The 24246-nt window shown below is 38.2% G+C and overlaps 1 protein-coding gene across 1 annotated transcript in view; it reads right to left on the bottom strand.

Annotated features, from left to right (window-relative positions):
* hspg2 (heparan sulfate proteoglycan 2) overlaps positions 1 to 24246 on the bottom strand; it is a 331901-nt gene that overhangs the window by 67422 nt on the left and 240233 nt on the right. The window contains exons 50-57 of the mRNA XM_061902940.1: positions 20183 to 20242; positions 17366 to 17488; positions 15404 to 15556; positions 14967 to 15127; positions 13696 to 13773; positions 8819 to 8954; positions 8597 to 8748; positions 6700 to 6832 (exon numbers count right to left, since the gene is read on the bottom strand). Coding sequence (XP_061758924.1) covers positions 6700 to 6832; positions 8597 to 8748; positions 8819 to 8954; positions 13696 to 13773; positions 14967 to 15127; positions 15404 to 15556; positions 17366 to 17488; positions 20183 to 20242 — 996 coding nt within the window. The remainder of the gene's footprint in view (positions 1 to 6699; positions 6833 to 8596; positions 8749 to 8818; positions 8955 to 13695; positions 13774 to 14966; positions 15128 to 15403; positions 15557 to 17365; positions 17489 to 20182; positions 20243 to 24246) is intronic.

Genomic DNA, 24246 nt, shown 5'->3' with positions numbered 1-24246 from the left:
TGTTTGGGTCCCTATTAAAAGGTTAAGTTGTTCAACTTTGGCCCTCGGCTTTGTTCAGTTTAGAATTTTGGCCCACTTTATATTTGAGTTTGACACCCCTGCTTAAAAGGGAACATTATCAGCAGACCTATGTAAGCGTCAATATATACCTTGATGTTGCAGAAAAAAGATCATATATTTTTTTAACCGATTTCCGAACTCTAAATGGGTGAATTTTGGCGAATTAAACGCCTTTCTGTTTATCGCTCTGTGGCGATGACGTCAGAACGTGACGTCACCGAGGTAATACAGCCGCCATTTTTAATTTTCACGTTACAAACACCAGGTCTCAGCTCTGTTATTTTCCGTTTTTTCGACTATTTTTTGGAACCTTGGAGACATCATGCCTCGTCGGTGTGTTGTCGGAGGGTATAACAACACTAACAGGGAGGGATTCAAGTTGCACTACTAGCAAGAAATCTGCCGCCAGACCCCCATTGAATGTACCAAAGTGTCTGCACATTTTACCGGCGATTCTAAGACAGACATGGCACAGAGATGTATGGATAACCTGCAGATGCATTTGCAACGATTAGGTCAACGAAATCACAAAGGTGAGTTTTGTAGATGTTGTTGACTTATGTGCTAATCAGACAAATTTGGTCGCGGCATGACTGCCAGCTAATCGATGCTAACATGCTACGCTAATCGATGCTAACATGCTATGTACGCTAGCTGTATGTACATTTGAAACTAGATACCCACATTTAATGCGAAACAAACACTTACCAATCGACGGATTTAAGTTGCTCCAGTGTCACAAGATGCGAAAGTCCTGATCGTTTGGTCCGCACATTTTACCGGCGATGCTAATAAGGCAGCCATGCTATGGGCCACTTCATTAGGTACACCCATGCTATGGCCGAATAGCGTCAATAGCTTCAGTTTCTTCTTCAATTTCGTTTTCGCTATCTGCCTCCATACTCCGACCATCCGTTTCAATACATGCGTAACCTGTTGAATCGCTTAAGCCGCTGAAATTCGAGTCTGAATCCGAGCTAATGTTGCTATATCTTGCTGTGGTAACCGCCATGTTGTTAGTATGACGTCACAGGGAAATGGACAGTCGCATCGCAAATAGCGAAAATCAAGAACTTAAAAGCTTTTTTTAGGGATATTCCGGGAGGTGTAAAATTTAGAAAAAAATTACGAAAAATAAAATAAGGCACTGGGAACTGATTTTTTATTGTTTTTAACCCTTTTGAAATTGCGATAATGTTCCCCTTTAAAGTGCGTGATTTTCGCTATCTGTAGATCCACCCGTCCATTTTCCTGTGACGTCACATAGTGATGACAATACAAACAAACATGGCAGATAGAACAGAAAGATGAGACTTTGGGGTCGGGTGAACTTAGTGAAAATGAGTATACTGCCATGACAGACATGGTACAGAGATGTATGGATAACCTGCAGATGTATTTGCAACGATTAAGTCAACGAAATCAGAAAGGTGAGTTTTGTTGATGTTGACTGCCAGCTAATTGATGCTAAAATGCTACACTAATCGATGCTAACATGCTATCTACCGGCGGTGCGAAAGCAGACATGGCACAGAGATGTATGGATAACCTGCAGATACATTTGCAACTATAAAGTCAACGAAATCACAAAGGTGAGTTTTGTTGATGTTGACTGCCAGCTAATCGATGCTAACATGCTACGCTAATCGATGCTAACATGCTATTTACCGGCGGTGCTGCAGCAGACATGGCACAGAGATGTATGGATAACCTGCAGATGCATTTGCAACAATTAAGTCAACGAAATCAGAAAGGTGAGTTTTGTTGATGTTGACTGCCAGCTAATCGATGCTAACATGCTACGCTAATCGATGCTAACATGCTATTTACCGGCGGTGCTAAAGCAGACATGGCCCAGAGATGTATGGATAACCTGCAGATGCATTTCCAACTATAAAGTCAACAAAATCACAAAGGTGAGTTTTGTTGATGTTGACTGCCAGCTAATCGATGCTAACATGCTACGCTAATCGATGCTAACATGCTATTTGCCGGCGGTGCTTAAGCAGACATGGCACAGAGATGTATGGATAACCTGCAGATGCATTTGCAACGATTAAGTCAACGAAATCAGAAAGGTGAGTTTTGTTGATGTTGACTGCCAGCTAATCGATGCTAACATGCTACGCTAATCGATGCTAACATGCTATTTGCCGGCGGTGCTTAAGCAGACATGGCACAGAGATGTATGGATAACCTGCAGATGCATTTGCAACGATTAAGTCAACGAAATCAGAAAGGTGAGTTTTGTTGATGTTGACTGCCAGCTAATCGATGCTAACATGCTACGCTAATCGATGCTAACATGCTATTTACCGGCGGTGCTAAAGCAGACATGGCCCAGAGATGTATGGATAACCTGCAGATGCATTTGCAATTATATTACGTTTACTTCCACTCACATTTAATGCGAAACAAACACTTACCAATCGAAGGATTTAAGTTGCTCCAGTGTCACGAGATGCGAAAGTCCTGATCCTTTGGTCCGCACATTTTACCGGCGATGCTAACGCAGCTATTCGGCCATGTAAGGCTATGAATAGCGTCAATAGCTATTCGCTCAATAGCTTCAGTTTCTTCTTCAATACTTTCATACTCCAACCATCCGTTTCAATACATGCGTAATCTGTTAAATCGCTGAAATCCGAGTCTGAATCCCAGCTAATGTCGCTATATCTTGCTGTGGTATCTGCCATTGTTTGTTTACACTGGCAGCACTGTATGACGTCACAGGGAAATGGATAGTCGCATCGCAAATAGCGAAAATCCAGCACTTTAAAGCTTTTTTTAGGGATATTCGGGGACCGGTAAAATTTTGAAAAAAATTTCAAAAAATACAACAACCCACTGGGAACTGATTTTTATTGTTTTTAACCCTTTTGAAATTGTGATAATGTTCCCCTTTAAGGTTGTTTTGTACACAACATAAAGGTGGACTACAATTACCAAACTTGTTACATAATGAAATTAAACAATGGATGTCTGCTAACTTTTTGCAACTCAACGCCCAAAAAAACGGAAATGCTGATTATCGGTCCTGCTAGACACCGACCTCTATTTAATAATACAACTCTAACATTTGACAACCAAATAATTAAACAAGGCGACTCGGTAAAGAATCTGGGTATTATCTTCGACCCAACTCTCTCCTTTGAGTCACACATTAAAAGCGTTACTAAAACGGCCTTCTTTCATCTCTGTAATATCGCTAAAATTTGCTCCATTTTGTCCAATAACGACGCGGAGATCATTATCCATTGCTTTGTTACGTCTCGTCTCGATTACTGTAATGTATTATATTAGGGTCTCCCCATGTCTAGCATTAAAAGATTACAGTTGGTACAAAATGCGGCTGCTAGACTTTTGACAAGAACAAGAAAGTTTGATCACATTACGCCTCTACTGGCTCACTTGCACTGGCTTCCTGTGCACTTAAGATGTGACTTTAAGGTTTTACTACTTACGTATAAAATACTACACGGTCTAGCTCCAGCCTATCTTGCCGATTGTATTGAAGAAAAAAACTGTTAGCTATTGAGCCATATCACGACAGACAAAGGCGATCGCCTTCTAACCAACGATTGCATCTTTTGACCACTGGAGCAACTTAAATTCGTCGATTGGTAAGTGTTTGTTTGGCATTAAATGTGGGTGGAGGGAAAGGCTGGATGCAAATATAGCTACAAATGTACATACAGCTAGCCTAAATAGCATGTTAACATCGATTAGCTGGCAGTCATGCCGTGACCAAATATGTCTGATTAGCACATAAGTCAATAACATCAACAAACCTCACCTTTGTGATTTCGGTGACTTTATCGTTGGAAATGCATCTGCTTTGAGTGTCGCAGGATATCCACACATCTCTGTGCCACCTCTGTCATCGGTATAATGTGCAGAACAAACTTTCGCATCTTTTGACCACTGGTGCAACTTGAATCCCTCGATTGGTATGTGTTTGTTTGGCATTAAATGTGGGTGGAGGGAAAGGCTGGTTGCAAATATAGCTACAAATGAGGCATAATGATGCAATACGTACATACAGCTAGCCTAAATAGCATCTTAGCATCGATTAGCATGCCGTGACCATTGATATGTCTGATTAGCACACTCCACGTAAGTCAACTTGAAACCTTCTCTGTTCGTTTTGTTACACCCTCCGACAACACACCGACGAGGCATGATGTCCAAGGTACAAAAAACGGAAAATAACACAGCTGATTTGACTTGGTGTGCTCAATGTGTTTGAGAAAATGGCGGATTTCTTCCTATTGTGACGTCACAGGTGGAAGGTCATTTCTCCGACAGTGAACAATTGAAAGGCGTTTACATCGCCAAATTCAGCCTTTTAGAGTTTGGAAATCGGTTAAAAAATATATGATCTTTTTTCTCCAACATGAAGGTATATATTGACGCTTACATATGTCTGCTGATAATGTTCCCCTTTAAAACCTCATGAACCTCTTTGTATTCCAGAAATAGAAGCTTAAATCTTTCGGTACGGACATGGAAAGTTCATTCATGGATCTCAGGGCTTTCAATCCATCGCAACTGGACTGTCTGGTTCGTCTCATCCAAGTAGACGTCATCAGTTTATGCTCATAGACTTAGCTCGGTTAGATCTAGTCCCAGACCTAAATCTGTCAGATCTAATCTTAGACTTAAATCAGTGAGATCGAGTCTTAGATTCCGATTGGTCAGATCTAGTCTTAGATTTAGATTGGTCAGCTCTCGTTTTAGATTTAGATTGGTCAGATTTAGTCTTAGACTTAGGTCAATCAGATCTGGTTTTAGACTTAGATTGGTCAGATCTAGTCCTAGACTTACATCGGTCAGATATAGTCTTAAACTTACATCGATCAGATATACTCCTCGACGTAGATCTATCAAATCTAGTCATAGACTTAGATCGGTCAGGTCTAGTCTTGGACTTGGATCAATTAGATCAAGTCTTGGACTTAGATTGGTCCGATCTAGTCTTAACTTTAGATCTGTCAGACCTAGTCTTAGACTTAGATCAATCAGATCGAGTTTTAGACTTAGATTGGTCAGATATAGTTTTAGACTTAGATCCGTCAGAACTAGTCTCACACTTAGATCGTCAGATCGAGTATTAGACTTAGATTGGTCAGATCTAGTCTTAGACTTACAACGGTCAAATATAGTCTTAGACTTACATCGGTCAGATATAGTCCTAGACGTAGATCGTTCAGATCTAGTCATAGACTTAGATCGGTCAGGTCTAGTCTTGGACTTAGATCGATCAGATCTAGTCTTAGATTTAGATCGGTCACATCTCGTCTTAGATCAGTCAGAGCTAATCTTAGATTAGATTGGTCGGATCGAGTCTTAGACTTAAATCAATCAGATCTTGTCATAGAATTAAATCGATCAGGTCTGGTCTTAGACTTAGGGTGATCAGATCTAGTCTTCGACTTAGATAGGTCAGATCGAGTATTAGACTTAGAGCGAGCCGATCTACTCTTAGACTTATGTCGGTCACATATGGTCTTAAACTTAGAACGGTCAGATCTAGTCTTTGACTTACATCGGTCAGATCTAGTCTTAGACTTAGATCGATCAGATCTAGTCTTGGACTTAGATCGGTCCGATTAAGTCTTACATTTAGATCCTTCAAACCTAGTCTTAGACTTAGATCAATCAGATCGAGTTTTAGACTTAGATTGGTCAGATATAGTTTTAGACATAGATCGGTCAGGTAAGTTTTAGACTTATATCCGTCAGATCTAGTCCCACACTTAGATCGTCAGATTGAGTATTAGACTTAGACTGGTCAGATCTAGTCTTAGACTTAGATTGGTCAGATATAATCTTAAAATAACAACGGTCAGATATAGTCTTAGACTTACATCGGTCAGATACAGCCCCAGACGTAGATGGTTCAGATCTAGTCATAGACTTAGATCGGTCACGTCTAGTTTTGGACTAAGATAGGTCAGATTTAGTCTTAGACTTAGATCAGTCAGACCTAATCTTAGACTTAGATCAGTCAGATCTAGTCATAGACTTAAATCGACCAGATCTAGTCTTGGACTTAGATCGGTCACATCTAGTCTTAGACTTAGATTGGTCAGATCTTGTCTTAGACTTACATCGGTCAGATCTAGTCTTAGACTTACATCAGTCAGATCTAGTCATAGATTTAAATCGATCAGATGTAGTCTTAGACTTAGATCAGTCAGATCTATTATTAGACTTAGTTCGGTCAGAACTAGTCTTAGACTAAGATCGGTCAGAACTAGTCTTAGACTAAGATCAGTCAGATCTAGTCACAGACTTAAATCGATCAGAACTAGTCTTAGACTTGGATCGATCAGATCTAGTCTTGGATTTAGATCGGTCACATTTAGTCTTAGACTTACATCGGTCAGACATAGTATTAGACTTGATTGATCAGATATAGACTTAGACTTGGATCGTTTAGATCTAGTCCGGACTAGATGACGAACCCTACTCGGATGAGTGGCGAAAAAACCAATCAGTCCAGTTGGGATCGTTTGAAAACCCTGAAGTTCCACTGACTTGGATGAGTGACAACTTTCATAGAAATCTTCATTCATGACGTTTTTTAATGGTTTAATTTACGTGACGAACGTCCGTCTATAGAAGCATGCTTACGTGAGGCTGAAGACGTAACAGAAACGGAGACGGTGGCTCGTTGGATTTGAGATCCAGGAACTTGAACTTGACAAACGTACTCTCCCGAGTCCTCTGGCGTAGCTGACAGAATACGAAGCTGACTGCCAGCAACCTGAAATAGTAGTAGAGAGAGTAATAGTAACACAACTAAACCAGAAAGCTGAGTGGAATGTAGAATCAATGATAGAAACGGTTGGACTGTTGAAGATCAGAAACGACATTGAAAAGTAATGAATGATGAAATACTAAATGATGTCATAATTGCTGGAAATCAAACTATGCTATAGAACTTCTAGGTATACTTAGCTCTATAGTAAGCACACTTAAGTACTATTCAAACCTGAGTCCTCAGGCGTGAGAATACAGCATGCCTGGCTTTTAAGGTTGTGTGTATATATATCTATATCTATATATATAAAAAAAAAAAAAAATATATATATATATATATATATATATATATATATATATATATATATATATATAGTGAAGTGAAGTGAATTATATTTATATAGCGCTTTTTCTCTAGTGACTCAAAGCGCTTTAAATAGTGAAACCCAATATTTAAGTTACATTCAAACCAGCGTGGGTGGCACTGGGAGCAGGTGGGTAAAGTGTCTTGCCCAAGGACACAACAGCAGTGACTAGGATGGCAGAAGCGGGAATCGAACCTGCAACCCTCAAGTTGCTGGCACGGCCGTTCTACCAACCGAGCTAAATACAGTGTTTCCCACAGGTCAGGCATCTATTTGCGGTGGTGTGGTCGGCCGTCGGGGGGGGTGGGGGTGTTTGGGGAGGTGGCAGCGGGGGCGGCGGCGGCGATGACCAAGAAGAATGCGGAGTTGGGATATAATTACAACACTTTATGTACATATTTATATACATATTTATATGATATTTACATATTTATATAATATGTAACTACAAGCTCCATTCACAGACAGAGTCCCATTGTTTTTGTGAGTGGTCGATAATAATAATATTTTTTTTAAAAACATTTTTTATGTTTTTATTTTTATTTATTTTAAATTTTCATTTGTGGCGGCAGTAATTCTTTCATGGCGGGCCGCCACAAATAAATTAATGTGTGGGAAACCCGGATATATATACAGTAGGGCAAAAAAGTATTTAGTCAGCCACCGATTGTGCAAGTTCTCCCACTTAAAACGATGACAGAGGTCTGTAATTTTCATCATAGGTACACTTCAACTGTGAGAGACAGAATGTGAAAAAAAAATCCAGGAATTCACATTGTAGGAATTTTAAAGAATTTATTTGTAAATTATGGTGGAAAATAAGTATTTGGTCAACCATTCAAAGCTCTCACTGATGGAAGGAGGTTTTGGCTGAAAATCTCACGATACATGGCCCCATTCATTCTTTCCTTAACACGGATCAATTGTCCTGTCCCCTTAGCAGAAAAACAGCCCCAAAGCATGATGTTTCCACCCCCATGCTTCACAGTAGTTATGGTGTTCTTGGGATGCAACTCAGTATTCTTCTTCCCCCAAACACCACGAGTTGAGTTTATACCAAAAATGATACATGGATGATACAGCAGAGGATTGGGAGAATGTCATGTGGTCAGATGAAACCAAAATAGAACTTTTTGGTATAAACTCAACTCGTCGTGTTTTGTTTTTTTTCCATTTTTCCCATCATGCCTTTCAATGGATTTAAATGGGTGTAATTTAGATTTTTTAATGGCGTTTAGCTGGGTCTTTTTTTTGTTGTGTTATGTGTGATCATGTTTGTTGATTTTTTTTTTTTTTTTCCCCCTGCGCCATGACTCGGGAAGGTTGTTTGTATTTGGTCAATAAGTAAATGCTGTTCCGTTTCATAATTAGGACACCACTATGTTGTTTATGTGTTAAAGTACCTGGTGGTTGGAAGAGAGGCCTCCACCGGCTCTGGTCCAGGTGATTTGAGGAATAGGACTCCCAGATGCCACGCAGTTAAGGACCAAGTCTTGGCCTTCGTGGACGTCTGCCGCTGACGGCACGATTGTGACCGGCGAGGAGCTTTGATCGGCTGCGAGGACAGAAAAATAAAATTCGAGTCCTTAAATACAGAAATCCTGAAGATCAGCTGAAAGTCTCACCTCGGGTCACCACGACTGTGATGGGGGCGCTGTTGGAGCCCACGCTGTTGCTGCCGACACATAAGTACGTGCCCGAGTCCGATACCTTCACGTTGGGGATGAGCAAGGTACCGATATCGGTGCGATCCAGGCTGGCCTGATTAGAGATGTTGTGGAACATTTAATTTTGAACATTACAGCAGACGCAAACTACTTACCAGACTAGAAGCTTTGAAACAAACAGAAACACGACAGCGCTAGCTAATGCAACACAAAAACTAGGTTTGACGTAGACAAGGATGGTCTTTGCCACAGAATTCCGAACTTCTACTTCTACGTTTGGCTACCATTGCTGCCCTTATGATAGGTTTGTTAAAAAGTGGAAGTTGAACTGAAATGCTAACAGTTAGAATGCTAGTCAGCTAGCATTAAGTAACAAAATATATGATCTGCAAAATTAGCAACAAAACAAAACGAAAGGCTACCATGCTACCTTCGGAATGCTAACAGTTAGCATGCCTCAAATGGACAAAATATTTGACCCTGAGGCGTACACTTGCTAAATTACAAAGAAACAAGTCCCCAAACTAGAAAAAAAAAATTTGGTTCGAAACTGCGTGTGAATGTTGAACTGAAATGCTAACAGCTAGAACGCTAGTCAGCAAACGTCAAGAAACAAAATATATGATTTGCAAAATTTGAAAAAAAAAACTACCATGCTAACTTCAGAATACTAACAGTTAGCATGCCTCAAAGGACAAAATATTTGACCCTGAGGCGTACACTTGCTAAATTACAAAGAAACAAGTCCCCAAACTACAAAAATAAAAGTGGGTGGAAATTGCGTGTGAATGTTGAACTGAATTGCTAACAGCTAGAACGCTAGTCAGCTAGTGTCAAGTAACAAAATATATGATCTGCAAAATTAGCAACCAAAAAAAGGCTACCATGCTAACTTCAGAATGCTAACAGTTAGCATGCGTCAAAAGACAAAATATTTGACCTTGAGGCGTACACTTGCTAAATTACAAATAAACAAGTCCCCAAACTAGAAAAATAACCGTGGGTCAAAATTGCGTGTGAATGTTGAACTGAAATGCTAACAGTTAGAACGCTAGTCAGCTCGTGTCAAGAAACAAAATATATGATCTGCAAAATTAGCAACAAAAAAAGGCTACCATGCTAACTTCAAAATGCTAACAATTAGCATTCATCCAAGGACAAAATATTTGACCTTGAGGCGTACACTTGCTAAATTACAAAGAAACAAGTCCCCAAACTAGAAAAATAAACGTGGGTCCAAATTGCGTGTGAATGTTGAACTGCAATGCTAACAGTGAGAACGCTAGTCGGCTAGCGTCAAGTAACAAAATATATGATCTGCAAAATTAGCACCAAAAAAAAGGCTACCATGCTAACTTCAGAATGGTAACAGTCAGCATGCGTCAAAGAACAAAATATTTGACTTTGAGGCATATGCTTGCAAAATTAGTAAGAAACAAGTCCCCAAACTATAAAAACAAATGTGGGTCTAAATTACGTGTGAATGTTGAACTGAAATGCTAACAGCTAGAACGCTAGTCAGTAAACGTCAAGAAACAAAATATATGCTTTGCAAAATTTGAAAAAAAAGGCTAATATGCTAACTTCAGAATGCTAACAGTTAACATGCGTCAAAGGACAAAATATTTGACCTTGAGGCGTATACTTGCTAAATTACAAAGAAACAAGTCCCCAAACTAGAAAAATAAACATGGGTCCAAATTGCATGTGAATGTTGAACTGAAATGCTAACAGCTAGAATGCTAGTCAGCAAACGTCAAGAAACAAATATGATCTGCAAAATTAGCACAAAAAAAATCTACCATGCTAACTTCAGAATGCTAACAATTAGCATTCATCCAAGGACAAAATAATTGACCCTGAGGCATACGCTTGCAAAATTAGAAAGAAACAAGTCCCCAAACTAGAAAAATAAACATGGGTCCAAATTGCGTGTGAATGTTGAACTGAAATGCTAACAGTTAGAACGCTAATCAGCTAGCGTCAAGTAACAAAATATATGATCGGCAAAATTAGCACCAAAAAAAGGCTACCATGCTAACTTCAAAATGCTAACAATTAGCATTCATCCAAGGACAAAATATTTGACCCTGAGGCGAACACTTGCTAAATTACAAGGAAACAAGTCCCCAAACTTGAAAAAAAAAATTGGGGTCGAAACTGCGTGTGAATGTTGAACTGAAATGCTAACAGCTAGAACGCTAGTCAGCAAATGTCAAGAAACAAAATATATGATCTGCAAAATTAGCAACCAAAAAAAGGCTACCATGCTAACTTCAAAATGCTAACAGTTAGCATGCATCCAAGGACAAACTATTTGACCTTGAGGCAAGCATTTGTAAAACTAGCAAGAAACAAGTCACGGAACTACAAAAAGAAATGTGGGTGGAAATTGCGTGTGAATGTTGAACTGAAATGCTAACAGTTAGAACGCTAGTCAGATAGTGTCAAGTAACAAAATATATGATCTGCAAAATTAGCAACAAAAAAATGCTACCATGCTAACTTCAGAATGCTAACAGTTAGCATGCATCAAAGGACAAAATATTTGGCCTTGAGGCGTACGCTTGCTAAATTAGAAAGAAACAAGCCCCCAAACTTGAAAAAAATTGTGGGTCGAAACTGCGTGTGAATGTTGAACTGAAATGCTAACAGCTTGAACGCTAGTCAGCAAACGTCAAGAAACAAAATATATGATTTGCAAAATTTGAAAAAATAAAAGGCTACTATGCTAACTTCAGAATGTTAACAGTTAGCATGCCTCAAAGGACAAAATATTTGACCTTGAGGCGTACACTTGCTAAATCACAAATAAACAAGTCCCCAAACTAGAAAACTAAACGTGGGTCGAAATTGCGTGTGAATGTTGAACTGAAATGCTAACAGTTAGAACGCTAGTCAGCTCATGTCAAGAAACAAAATATATGATCTGTAAAATTAGTAACAAAAAGGCTACCATACTAACTTCAGAATGCTAACAGTTAGCATGCATCAAAGGACAAAATATTTGACCTTGAGGCGTACACTTGCTAAATTACAAAGAAACAAGTCCCCAAACTAGAAAAATAAACGTGGGTCAAAACTGCGTGTCAATGTTGAACTGAAATACTAACAGTTAGAACGCTAGTCAGCTAGCGTCAAGAAACAAAATATATGATCTGCAAAATTAGCACAAAAAAAAGGCTACCATACTAACTTCAGAATGCTAATAGTTAGCATCCATCCAAGGACAAACTATTTGACCTTGAGGCGTGCATTTGTAAAACCAGCAAGAAACAAGTCACGGATCTACAAAAAGAAATGTGGGTGGAAATTGCGTGTGAATGTTAAACTGAAATGCTAACAGTTAGAACGCTAGTCAGCTAGTGTCAAGTAACAAAATATATGATCTGCAAAATTAGCAACAAAAAAATGCTACCATCCTAACTTCAGAATGCTAACAGTTAGCATGCATCAAAGGACAAAATATTTGGCCTTGAGGCATACACTTGCTAAATTAGAAAGAAACAAGTCCCCAAACTTGAAAAAAATTGTGGGTCGAAACTGCGTGTGAATGTTGAACTGAAATCCTAACAGCTTGAACGCTAGTCAGCAAACGTCAAGAAACAAAATATATGATTTGCAAAATTTGAAAAACTAAAAGGCTACTATGCTAACTTCAGAATGCTAACAGTTAGCATGCCTCAAAGGACAAAATATTTGACCTTGAGGCGTACACTTGCTAAATTACAAAGAAACAAGTCCCCAAACTAGAAAAATAAACGTGGGTCCAAATTGCGCGTGAATGTTGAACTGAAATGCTAACAGAACGCTAGTCGGCTAGCGTCAAGTAACAAAATATATGATCTGCAAAATTAGCACCAAAAAAAAGGCTACCATGCTAACTTCAGAATGCTAAGAGTTAGCATGCGTCAAAAGACAAAATATTTGACCTTGAGGCGAACACTTGCTAAATTAGAAAGAAACAAGTCCCCAAACTAGAAAAATAAACGTGGGTCGAAATTGCGTGTGAATGTTGAACTGAAATGCTAACAGTTAGAACGATAGTCCGCTCATGTCAAGAAAAAACATATATGATCTGTAAAATTAGCAACAAAAAGGCTACCAGGCTAACTTCAGAATGCTAACAGTTAGCATGCATCAAAGGACAAAATATTTGACCTTGAGGCGTACACTTGCTAAATTACAAAGAAACAAGTCCCCAAACTAGAAAAATAAACGTGGGTCAAAACTGCGTGTCAATGTTGAACTGAAATGCTAACAGTTAGAACGCTAGTCAGCTAGCGTCGAGAAACAAAATATATGATCTGCAAAATTAGCACAAAAAAAAGGCTACCATGCTAACTTCAGTTAGCATTCCACAAAGGACAAAATGTTTGATCCTGAGGCATACACTTGCTAAATTACAAAGAAACAAGTCCCCAAACTACAAAAAGAAATGTGGGTCGAAATTGCGTGTGAATGTTGACAAGCTGAGGTTGAACTGAAATGCTAACAGTTAGAACACTGGTCAGCTAGCGTCAAGTAACAAAATATTAAACTGAAATGAAAAATATGCCTGCTATATGTTTTGTACAGCTGGTAGACGCAGTCAAGGTAAGACGGGGACCCTGCGAGACCAAGGACAGCGGCTCATCGGCAGGAGATGACAGGAAGTGCGTTCTGCATGCAAGGACGTTAGGAAGCATTTTGGACTTAGGAGGTAACGGGTCTTTGCGACTAGCTATGGACATGTGGGCTGAAAGGACATGTGGATCATGCAGTTAGTTTGAGGACAGGGTGAGTGAGGACAAAGGACGCAGTCTACAGGATTGACAGTGGACTGATGGACGGACCTGCATCTCCTCAACACGTCTGTAGACCACATCAACACTGTTCCTTTTAAACTGATGGAAACCATGAGAGGGGACGGCCTGAGCAAACGTCAAAACAAGGAGGGACGACGTGAGGGGAGGAGACAAACACAGAGGGGAAAAAAATAGGAGATAAATAGTCAGAAACAGTCACAGTTTCAAAACCTTTCGGCGCCGGAAGTGGCCAGGAGGTTTTGCCATCGCTTGTGAGTAAACGAGCATGCGAGCGTCTCCCGATAACACCGCAATGTAACATCACAATGTAACATCACAATGAAACAACACAATACAACATGACAATGTACCATCACAATGTAAAAACATAATGAAACATCACAATGTAACATCGCAATATAACATCACAATGTAACATCACAACGTCACATCACAATGTAACTTCACAATGTAACATCAAAATGTGACATCAAAATTTAACATCACAATGTAGCATCACAATGTGACATGACAATGTAACATCACAATGTAACATCACAATGTAACGTCACAATGTAACATCACTACATGACAATGTGACATAAAAATGTAAAATAAAAATGTAATATCCCTATGTAACATTAAAATGTAGCATTATAAAGTAGCCTCACATTGTAACATGGCAATGTAACATCACAATGTTAATAGGCAATGTGACATGAAAATGTAACATCAAAATGTAACAGTCCTGTGTAACATCACAATGTAACATGGCAGTGTTACATCACAATGTAACATCACAATGTAACATGGCAATGTAACATTACAGTGTAATATTGCAATGTAGCATCCCAATGTAACATTATAATGTAACGCGACAACGTAACGTGGCAGTGTAAGATCATACTGTAACATCACAACGTAGCATGACCATGTAACATGACAAGGTAACGTCACAATGTAACATCACCATTTTACGTGACAATGTAACACAACAATATAACATCCCAATGCAAAATGACCATTTAACATGACAATGTAACATCACAATGTAACGTCACAATATAGTATCACAATGTACTGTCACAATGTAACATCACAATGTAACATCACAATGTAACGTCACAATGTAGCATCACAATGTACTGTCACAATGTACTGTCACAATGTAACATGACAATGTAACATGCCAATGTAACATCACAATGTAACATCACAATGTAGCTTTACAATGTAACATCACAGTGTAAGATCACAATGTAACATCACAGTGTAACATCACAATGTAACACAATATTTGTTCTCCGAAGGCGTCTCACCTGGGAAGGGATTTGGCCTGCGTTCTTCAGCCAGGTGAGTTTGGCCGCGGGCGATCCCGTGGCGCGGCAATACAACCTCAAGGTGTCGCCCTCGTGAGCGTCGATGTGCTGTGGACTGACCTGGACTTGAGGCTGCGTGCCCACGCCGTTGGAGTTGGACTCTTCAAAACAAAGAAGATGATTACCAATCTTCTTTTCTCCAAATAATATTTCATATTCCTATTCAGACTAGGAAGTGTGTTCATCTTCCTGGTTGTGGAGGATGATGCTGACAAACTGTGGTCTCACGGTTACAGCAGACAAATGTCCACATTAATATCAGTCCAATATTTATCATGCAATCCTGTTGTACCAAGGCCATATTTAGTTTCTGGTGTTTTGCGACTGATCACAGTTGTGACACGAGGTCAGAGCTTTATGGAGTTTGAGGTTCATACTTTTGACAAAGAGGGAGACCCGTGCCGTGTGCTCGCCGTGGGTATTCAGGGCTTTGCAGGCGTACTCGCCCTCGTCCGCCTGGTCCACTGCTGTGAAAGTCAACAGGTTGCCTCGTATCACTGCTCTTGGACTCATTCTGTTTCTGGGTCCTCCTGTAACATTACAATGTAACATCACAACATTATAATTAATATGTGACATTCAAAATGCAACATTACAATGTAACATTACGATATAACATTGCAATGTAACATAACAATGTAACATGAACATGATGACATTGCAATGTAACATGACAATGTAACATAGCAATGTAACATGACAGTGTGACATCGAAATTCAACATGCTAATGTAACATGCTAATGTCACATGGGAATTTGACATCACAATGTAACAATCTCAATGTAACATGCCAATGTAACAATCTCAATGTAACATAACAAAGTAACTTAAGAATGTAACAAGAAAATGTAACATGATATTGTAACACCACAATGTAAGATCACAATGTGACATCACAATGTCACATTACAATGTAACTTGAAAATCTAACATCTCAATGTAAGATGACAATGTAACATCACAATGTAACATTGTAATGTAAAATGGCAATGTAACACGACACTGTAACATGCCAATGCAAAATGACAATGCAACATGGCAATGTAACGTCACAATGTAATGCCACAATGAAACGTCACAATATGACATGACAATGACACATGACAATCTAAGATGGCAATGTAACGTCACAATATAACATCACAATGAAACATCACTATGTAACATTAAAATGTAATATGACAATGTAACATCACTGTTGCAAGACCATATAACATTAAAATGTAATATGACAATGTAACATCACTGCTGCAAGACCATATAACATGACAATGTAACATCTCAATGTGACAATGTAACATCTCAATGTGACAATGTAACATCACAATGTAACATGATGATTTAAGATGGCAATGTAACATGACAATGTAACATCACTGTCGCAAGACCATATAACATGACAATGTAACATCTCAATGTAACATGACAATGTAACATGGCAATTTAAGACTGCAATGTAACATCACAATGTAACATCACAATGTAACATCACAATGTAACATCACAATGTAACATTGCTATGTAACATGGCAGTGTAACATTATACTGTAACATCACTAGGTCACATGCCCATGTAACATCACTAGGTCACATGCCCATGTAACATGACCATGTAAGATGGCAATGTAATATCACAATGTAACATGACAATTTAAGATGGCAATGTAACATCACAATGTAACATAACTATATAACATGGCAGTGTTACATGACAGTGTAACATCACTATGTAACATGACCATGTAACATGACAATGTAACATCTCAATGTAAGATGACACTGTAACATGAAAATGTAAGATGGCAATGTAACATGACAAGTTAAGATGGCAATGTAACATCACAATGTAACATAACTATATAACATGGCAGTGTTACACAACTTGTGTAACATCACTATTTAACATGACCATGTAACCTGACCATGTAACATCACTATGTAAAATGACCATGTAACATGACAATGTAACATAACTATGTAACATGGCAGTGTTACATGACAATGTAATATCACTATGTCACATGACCATGTAACATCTCAATGTAAGCTAACAACGTAACATGACAATGTAACATGATAACGTAACATGACAACGTAAAATGACAACGTAACATGACAATGTAACATGACCATTTAAGATGAGAATGTAACATAACTATATAACATGGCAGTGTTACATGACAATGTAACATCACTATGTAACATGACCATGTAACATCTCAATGTAAGATGACCATGTAAGATGACAACATAACATGACAATGGAACATGACAACAGGAGTCTGTCACTGGGGAAGAGGAGAAACCATAAAACCGCATGAACGCCAGGTGATCTTACCGATCCATTCGACGGCAGGAGTGGGATTCCCGGTCACCGTGCATCGAAACTCCGCCCTCTGGCCCTGCTGGACAGTCAGTGATGTAGGCCTGATGGAGGCCACAGGCTGGGCGCCCTCAGCAGCTACAGAAGAAACAATGGTCACCATGGAAACCACAGGAATGTGTGACTAAGGGCCACAGCGGAGCCCTGATGGCACTTGCTGCTGCCCAGAGGAGATGGACAAGTGGCATGAAGTGTGTTTCTGCCTTTACGAGTCTGGCAGGCAGCCATCCTGCAAGCTGCCAAAGCAAAAGAAAGACTTCTTTCAGTGAGGAGGGAGAACTTTCAAGCAGGCCAGCCATAACCTCTGGGACGGTTGCAGCTGTGACCCGAGTGACTACACGGGACTTGGTGGGAAGGAGGACCACGCATGACCTAAATAGTTTCAACACCACATCAAGTGGAGCGGTACCTCGGCTTACGGCTCTAATTGGTTAACCCAAAATACTGCCATCAATGTTAAACATTCAAACTAACTGGAAAACAAAACATTTTTACTTTAAAATATATTGTATGAATACAAGACTTGAGAATTTAGTCCTAACAAGTACTGTAGTTCTATGAAGTAATGTAAATTATTTACCGACTCTATCTCCTTTCAGCTGATTCTCCGTCAAACACACCATCAGCAGCTTCAACATATTTTCATGGATAAATGTTTACATATTGTTTTAAGGTCCTAGGCTGGCGTTACAGACTCATTCTGCTTCAGTATGGGGCAGACTGGCAGCCATGTCATGTTTTTGATGATTTATTTATTTAATTCCACGAATATAACCCACTCCTTCAGTCACTTTTTTGGAAAAACTAAATTATTTCCAGCTTTAGCTGGACGCTAATGCTCGCGGATGAGAGCGGGTGTTTTGGTGGGATCTTACGGGGGTTCACCAAAAGACTGATAAGCCGAGGTACCACTTGAAGGGACTTGGTGTCCTCCGGAGACCAAGAACTGGATTTGTGAAGGTGAGACGTAGGGCAGAGAGTCTGAATCATGCCAGGAGCTCGTGATGGAAGACCACCATGCTTGAAGCCCAGATGAGGGAAGTTTGCCGACTCGGCGTGTTTCTCGACAGGACAGAAGAAAAAGCAGAAGAGGAAAACTGAGGAGGGACGTCTCTCACGTGTGAATGTGGAGATTTTTTTTAAGTTCTGCTGGTGTTTGTGGATTTCATCGTGCAGAAACCCGCCGTGGACTTTCGGCATGCATACGTGTGTCATTTAGTAGTGTGGAATGTGTGGGAAAGGTGTGATCAAGTGAAATGAGTCAAAAAAGAGGACAATGAAAAACACTAACCTATGTATTATTGACTGTCTGGTCTGCTGTCTTTAAGTTGAAGAATGCGGACACGTTTGTTACTGGACACTTTCAAACGCTGCCTTGTAGACGATGTGTGTGTAAGTAATCTGCAACTGTAGCTATTTCATACTTGTTTATATTGATAAATGTTAAATGATTATTACTAGCTTGTGTGCTGTTGTGTGCTTAGCTGTCGCGTAGCTGTTAGCTCCTGGCAGCTAATAGCCCAGCATGTTTACCTTTTGTAAATGACTTTAGTAAAATAGAAAAAAAAATGGTGTGTTTATTTGAGGACATTCTGAGGTTAACTGTCTGACCAGCGTTGCACAAGTGAACGCTCTACAGGACTGCTTGTATCGCACATGATATCGCACACAAGTAAACACGCAGCAGGACTGCTTGTATCACACACGATATCGTACACAAGTGAACACGCCGCAGGACAGGTTGTATCGCACATGATGTCATACACAAGTAAACACGCAACAGGACTGCTTGTATCGCACATGACGTCATATGCAAGTAAACACGCCAAAGTACTGCTTGTATCACACATTATATCGCACACAAGTAAACGCGCAGCAGGATTGCTTGTATTGCACATGACATTGCACGCAAACAAAACTCCCGGCAGGACCTCTTGTATCGCACATGGTATCGCACGCAAGTTAAGCACGTTGCAGGAGTGCTTGTATCGCACGATATCGTACGCAGGTAAAACTCGCCACTGGACTGCTTCTATCGCACATGATATCACACACACAAGTAAACAGGCTGCAGGACCGCTTGTATCGCACATGATATCACACACAAGTAAAAATGCAGCAGGACCGCTTACATCGCAGCACTAATAACATCACTCAGTTTACATGAAAGCTGATCTGATGTACATTTCTTGATGATATTGGTGGGATATCACTTTTAGATCAAAACAGCGCTAGTGAAAAAAAAAATTGATTTACTGTTAAAATATCACTTGGACATGTTGGACATGATACAGTTTTATAATATTTGGTTGTGTTGGCATACCAAGGGTCCACTTTAGTGAAGTCAACGTGATCGTTACTGTATCATGTTTCATGTGGAGTGTTGTTTTGGATTCATGTTTACACTAAAATAAAGACTATATTTACACTAAAATTAAAGAATGTATTCACACTAAAATAAAGAATACATTTATACTAAAATATACTACATTTATAATAAAATAAATAATACATTTACACTAAAATAAAGAACGTTTAGACTAAAATAAAGACTACAATTACAGGCTGGCTCAACATTCATGAGAAGAGTCGTCCATAAGACAGAAAGTGTTTTCCCCCCATAAACCAAAGAACTGAACAAGCTGTGGACTGGAAAACAGAGTCCACGAGAAGGTCCCTGGACCAGGTCCATGCTGTGGGAGAGGAGGTCATGCAGAGCATAAGGAGAGAGAGAGAGGCGAGCGAGAGCGCCCCATGCCCATGCTGACTTACGCTTTCTGTGTCCTTCAAACATTTCATAGGCCGTGTAAAAGGTCTGAGTCTGTGAGGCCTCTAGAGGGAGCAAGAGGGACAGGGACAGTTGACGGCTCAGTTCGCTATTGATTGCCAATACTCCTAATCACAACCAGTTGGGGGGTGATTCGATTCCGATTCTTGGAGTGACCATCGAGTCTGGGCTCAAACCACGTCACACAGTGTATTATTTGGTGCAATCGATATAATGAAACTTCAACACATTTAAAATAAATTTTACACACATACATATACATATGAATAAAGGTAACGTGAATTTATATAGCACTTTTCTCTCGTGACTCAACGTGCTTTACACTATCTACATATTTGAGCTACGTTTCAACCAGCGTGGATGGCCCTGGGAGAAAGGTGCGTAAGGTGCCTTGCCCAACGACACAACGGCAGTGAATAGGATGGCAGAAGAGGGGATCGAACCTGGAACCCTCAAGTTACTAGCACGGCCGCTGATCCAACCGAGACACGCTAAACCACACATTTATACGTGTGTATATATATATATATATACATATATATATATATATATATATACATTTATACATATATATAAAAATGTGTGTGTGTGTGTAGTGTGTATATATATATATGTGTGTGTGTGTGTGTATATATATATATATACATATAAATATACAGTATATGTACATGTGTATATATGTACATATAGTGTACAAGTTTATATATATATAGAAAAGGTGTGCGTGTGTGTGTGTATATATATATATACATACATATATATATACAGTATATGCACATGTGTATATATGTACATATAGTGTATAAGTCTATATATATATAGAAAAAGTGTGTGTGTGTATGTGTGTGTATATACATGTGTGAGCGTGTTTATATGTGTGTGTATATGTATATGTGTGTATATATACACATGTATATATATATATATATATATTTATTTATATATATGTATATGTGTGTGTGTGCGTATACTGTATATATATATATACATACACACACATATATATATAAATATACATATAAACACACATATATATATATATATATACATATATATTTATACACATTTATATATGTGTGTATATCTATATTTATACATACATGTATGTCTGTATATATATACATGTATATATACATATATATGTATGTATATACATATACACATGTACACACATATATGTATGCATATGTATATATATAGTATATATATATATATACATATATATATATAGTATATATATATATACATATATATATATATATATATATTTATACACACACACACAAACATACATATATATACATACATATGTATATATATATATACATACACATATACACACATGTATATATACATACATGGCCTTTTTCTCCCCCACAAAATTGCGATTGCAGCAAATGTTCCAATTTTTGGAGGCTATATTTTTGCCAAATAACAATAAATCAAATTTATTGAATTTTTCATCAACGTTTTAAGTGTTCCTTGTAACCTCCAAAAGTACAAAATGTCCACAAAAATTGTAATAAATACTGTATTGATGTTTTACTTTTTTTTTTAAGCACACGTACTTAAAAGCAGACAGTAGATGGCAGTAAAAGCACATACTCAGAGTTCTTTGTCTCAATACTGTTTTCATTCATTATAACAAAGAAACACTATTAAAGACTTCCTTATTGTGGTCCACAAGTTGCAGACATTCTCCGTGTACGTTTTACACTTAAATGTTTTTAAATATTCCTTTCTGTTCCAACACATTTACTTGAACAACATCTGTCAACTGTTGAGAGACATTTATCTATAGCGCTCATTTTTGTTGGTAAATAAGATTTTATCATCACACTTCAACATCTCTAACATGTCAATGCTGCCTCTTTGCTAGGTCAGCATTGCAAAGGAAATTAAAGCTACGAGCAGCGTTGGACGGGCCCCCGTTGCAGCGCGTGAGTCGCTTGTGGCCCCGTCTTACTTGATGTTCTGACTGACACACCACCAAAAAATTTGGGGACCTGGGAAATATTACATTTTTCGCCATCCGTGACGTGTTTGCATAATAAGGGGACTTTACGTGCACGTCCGAAATGCATTCAAATAGAAGATACAATAAAATTTAAAAAATGCAATAAAATAATATAAAAATAAAATAAATTAAAATAAAGCCACTTCAGACTGTTCTCATCATGTGTAGCAATTTAGATCAAGATCTTAACTATTAACGTTTTGTGGCGAATTAATGGAGTAAAGTTGGGCGCCATGCCCCGCCCACATCCTGTCATTAAAAAAAACAAAAAAAATCAAACCCAATAGTTTAGTCTCCGATCAGCCAAAGCAAATAAAAAATAAATAAATAAAAAATAAAATAAAATAAAATAAAGCCATTTCAATCTGTTCTCATCATTTGTAGCAATTTAGATCAAGATCTTAACATTAACGTTTTGTGGCGAATTAATGGAGCAAAGTTGGGCGCCATGCCCCGCCCACATCCTGTCATTTTCAAAAAAAAATTCACTCAACCCCATCAGTTTAGTCTCCAATCAGCCAAAGCTAATAAAAATAAAATAAAATAAAATTGAATAAAATAAAATAAAAAAAAAATAAAAAAAATAAAAAATAAAAATAATAATAATAATAAAAAAAATAAATAAATAAAATAAAATAAAATAAAATAAAATAAAGCCACTTCAATCTGTTCTCATCATTTGTAGCAATTTACATCAAGATCTTAACTATTAACGTTTTGTTTTTGTGGCGAATTAATGGAGCAAAGTTGGGCGCCATGCCCCGCCCACGTCCTGTCATTAAAAAAAAAAAAATTAAATCAACCCCATCAGTTTAGTGTCCGATCAACCAAAGCTAATGAAATAAAATAAAATAAAATAAAATAAAATAAAATAAAATACATATAAAATAAAATAAAATAAAGCCAATTCAATCTGTTGTCATCATTTGTAGCAATTTACATCAAGATCTTAACTATTAACGTTTTGAGGCGAATTAATGGAGCAAAGTTGGGCGCCATGCCCCGCCCACATCCTGTCATTTTAAAAAAACAAAAAAAATCAACCCCATTAGTTTAGTCTCCGATCAGCCAAAGCAAATAAAAAAATAAAATAAAAATTAAATAAATTACAATGAAATAAAATAAAATAAAATAAAATAAAGCCATTTCAATCTGTTCTCATCTTTTGTAGCAATTTAGATCAAGATCTTAACATTAACGTTTTGTGGCGAATTAATGGAGCGAAGTTGGGCGCCATGCCCCGCCCACATCCTGTCATTTTCAAAAAAAAATTCACTCAACCCCATCAGTTTAGTCTCCAATCAGCCAAAGCTAATAAAAATAAAATAAAATAAAATAAAATAAAATAAAATAAAGCCAATTCAATTTGTTCTCATCATTTGTAGCAATTTACATCAAGATCTTAACTATTAACGTTTTGTGGCGAATTAATGGAGCAAAGTTGGGCGCCATGCCCCGCCCACATCCTGTCATTTTCAATTTTTTTAAATCACTCCCCATCAGTTTAGTCTGTCTCCTATTAGCCAAAGCAAATAAAAATAAAATAAGATAAATAAAAATAAAATGAAATAAGATCATATAAAATAGAATAAAATAAAGCCACTTCAAACTGTTCTCATCATTTGTAACAATTTAGATCAAGATCTTAACTTTTAATTTTTTGTTTTTTGTGGCGAATCAACGGGGCAAATTTGGCCGCCATGCCCCGCCCACATCCTGTCATTTAATTTTGATTTTTTTTGCCATAAATTAACTCGTCGTGTTTGGAGGAAGAAGAATACTGAGTTGCATCCAAAGAACACCATACCTACTGTGAAGCATGGGGGTGGAAACATCATGCTTTGGGTCTGTTTTTCTGCTAAGGGGACAGGACGATTGATCCGTGTTAAGGAAAGAATGAATGGGGCCATGTATCGTGAGATTTTGAGCCCAAACCTCCTTCCATCAGTGAGAGCTTTGAATGGTTGACTTATTTTCCACCATAATTTACAAATAAATTATTTAAAATTCCTACAATGTGAATTTTTTTCC

This window comes from Nerophis ophidion, linkage group LG06, assembly GCF_033978795.1.
Source record: "Nerophis ophidion isolate RoL-2023_Sa linkage group LG06, RoL_Noph_v1.0, whole genome shotgun sequence".
Lineage (NCBI taxonomy): Eukaryota > Metazoa > Chordata > Actinopteri > Syngnathiformes > Syngnathidae > Nerophis > Nerophis ophidion.
The sequence above is the reverse complement of the archived record's forward strand: the minus strand, read 5'-3'. Positions and strand labels throughout refer to the sequence as shown.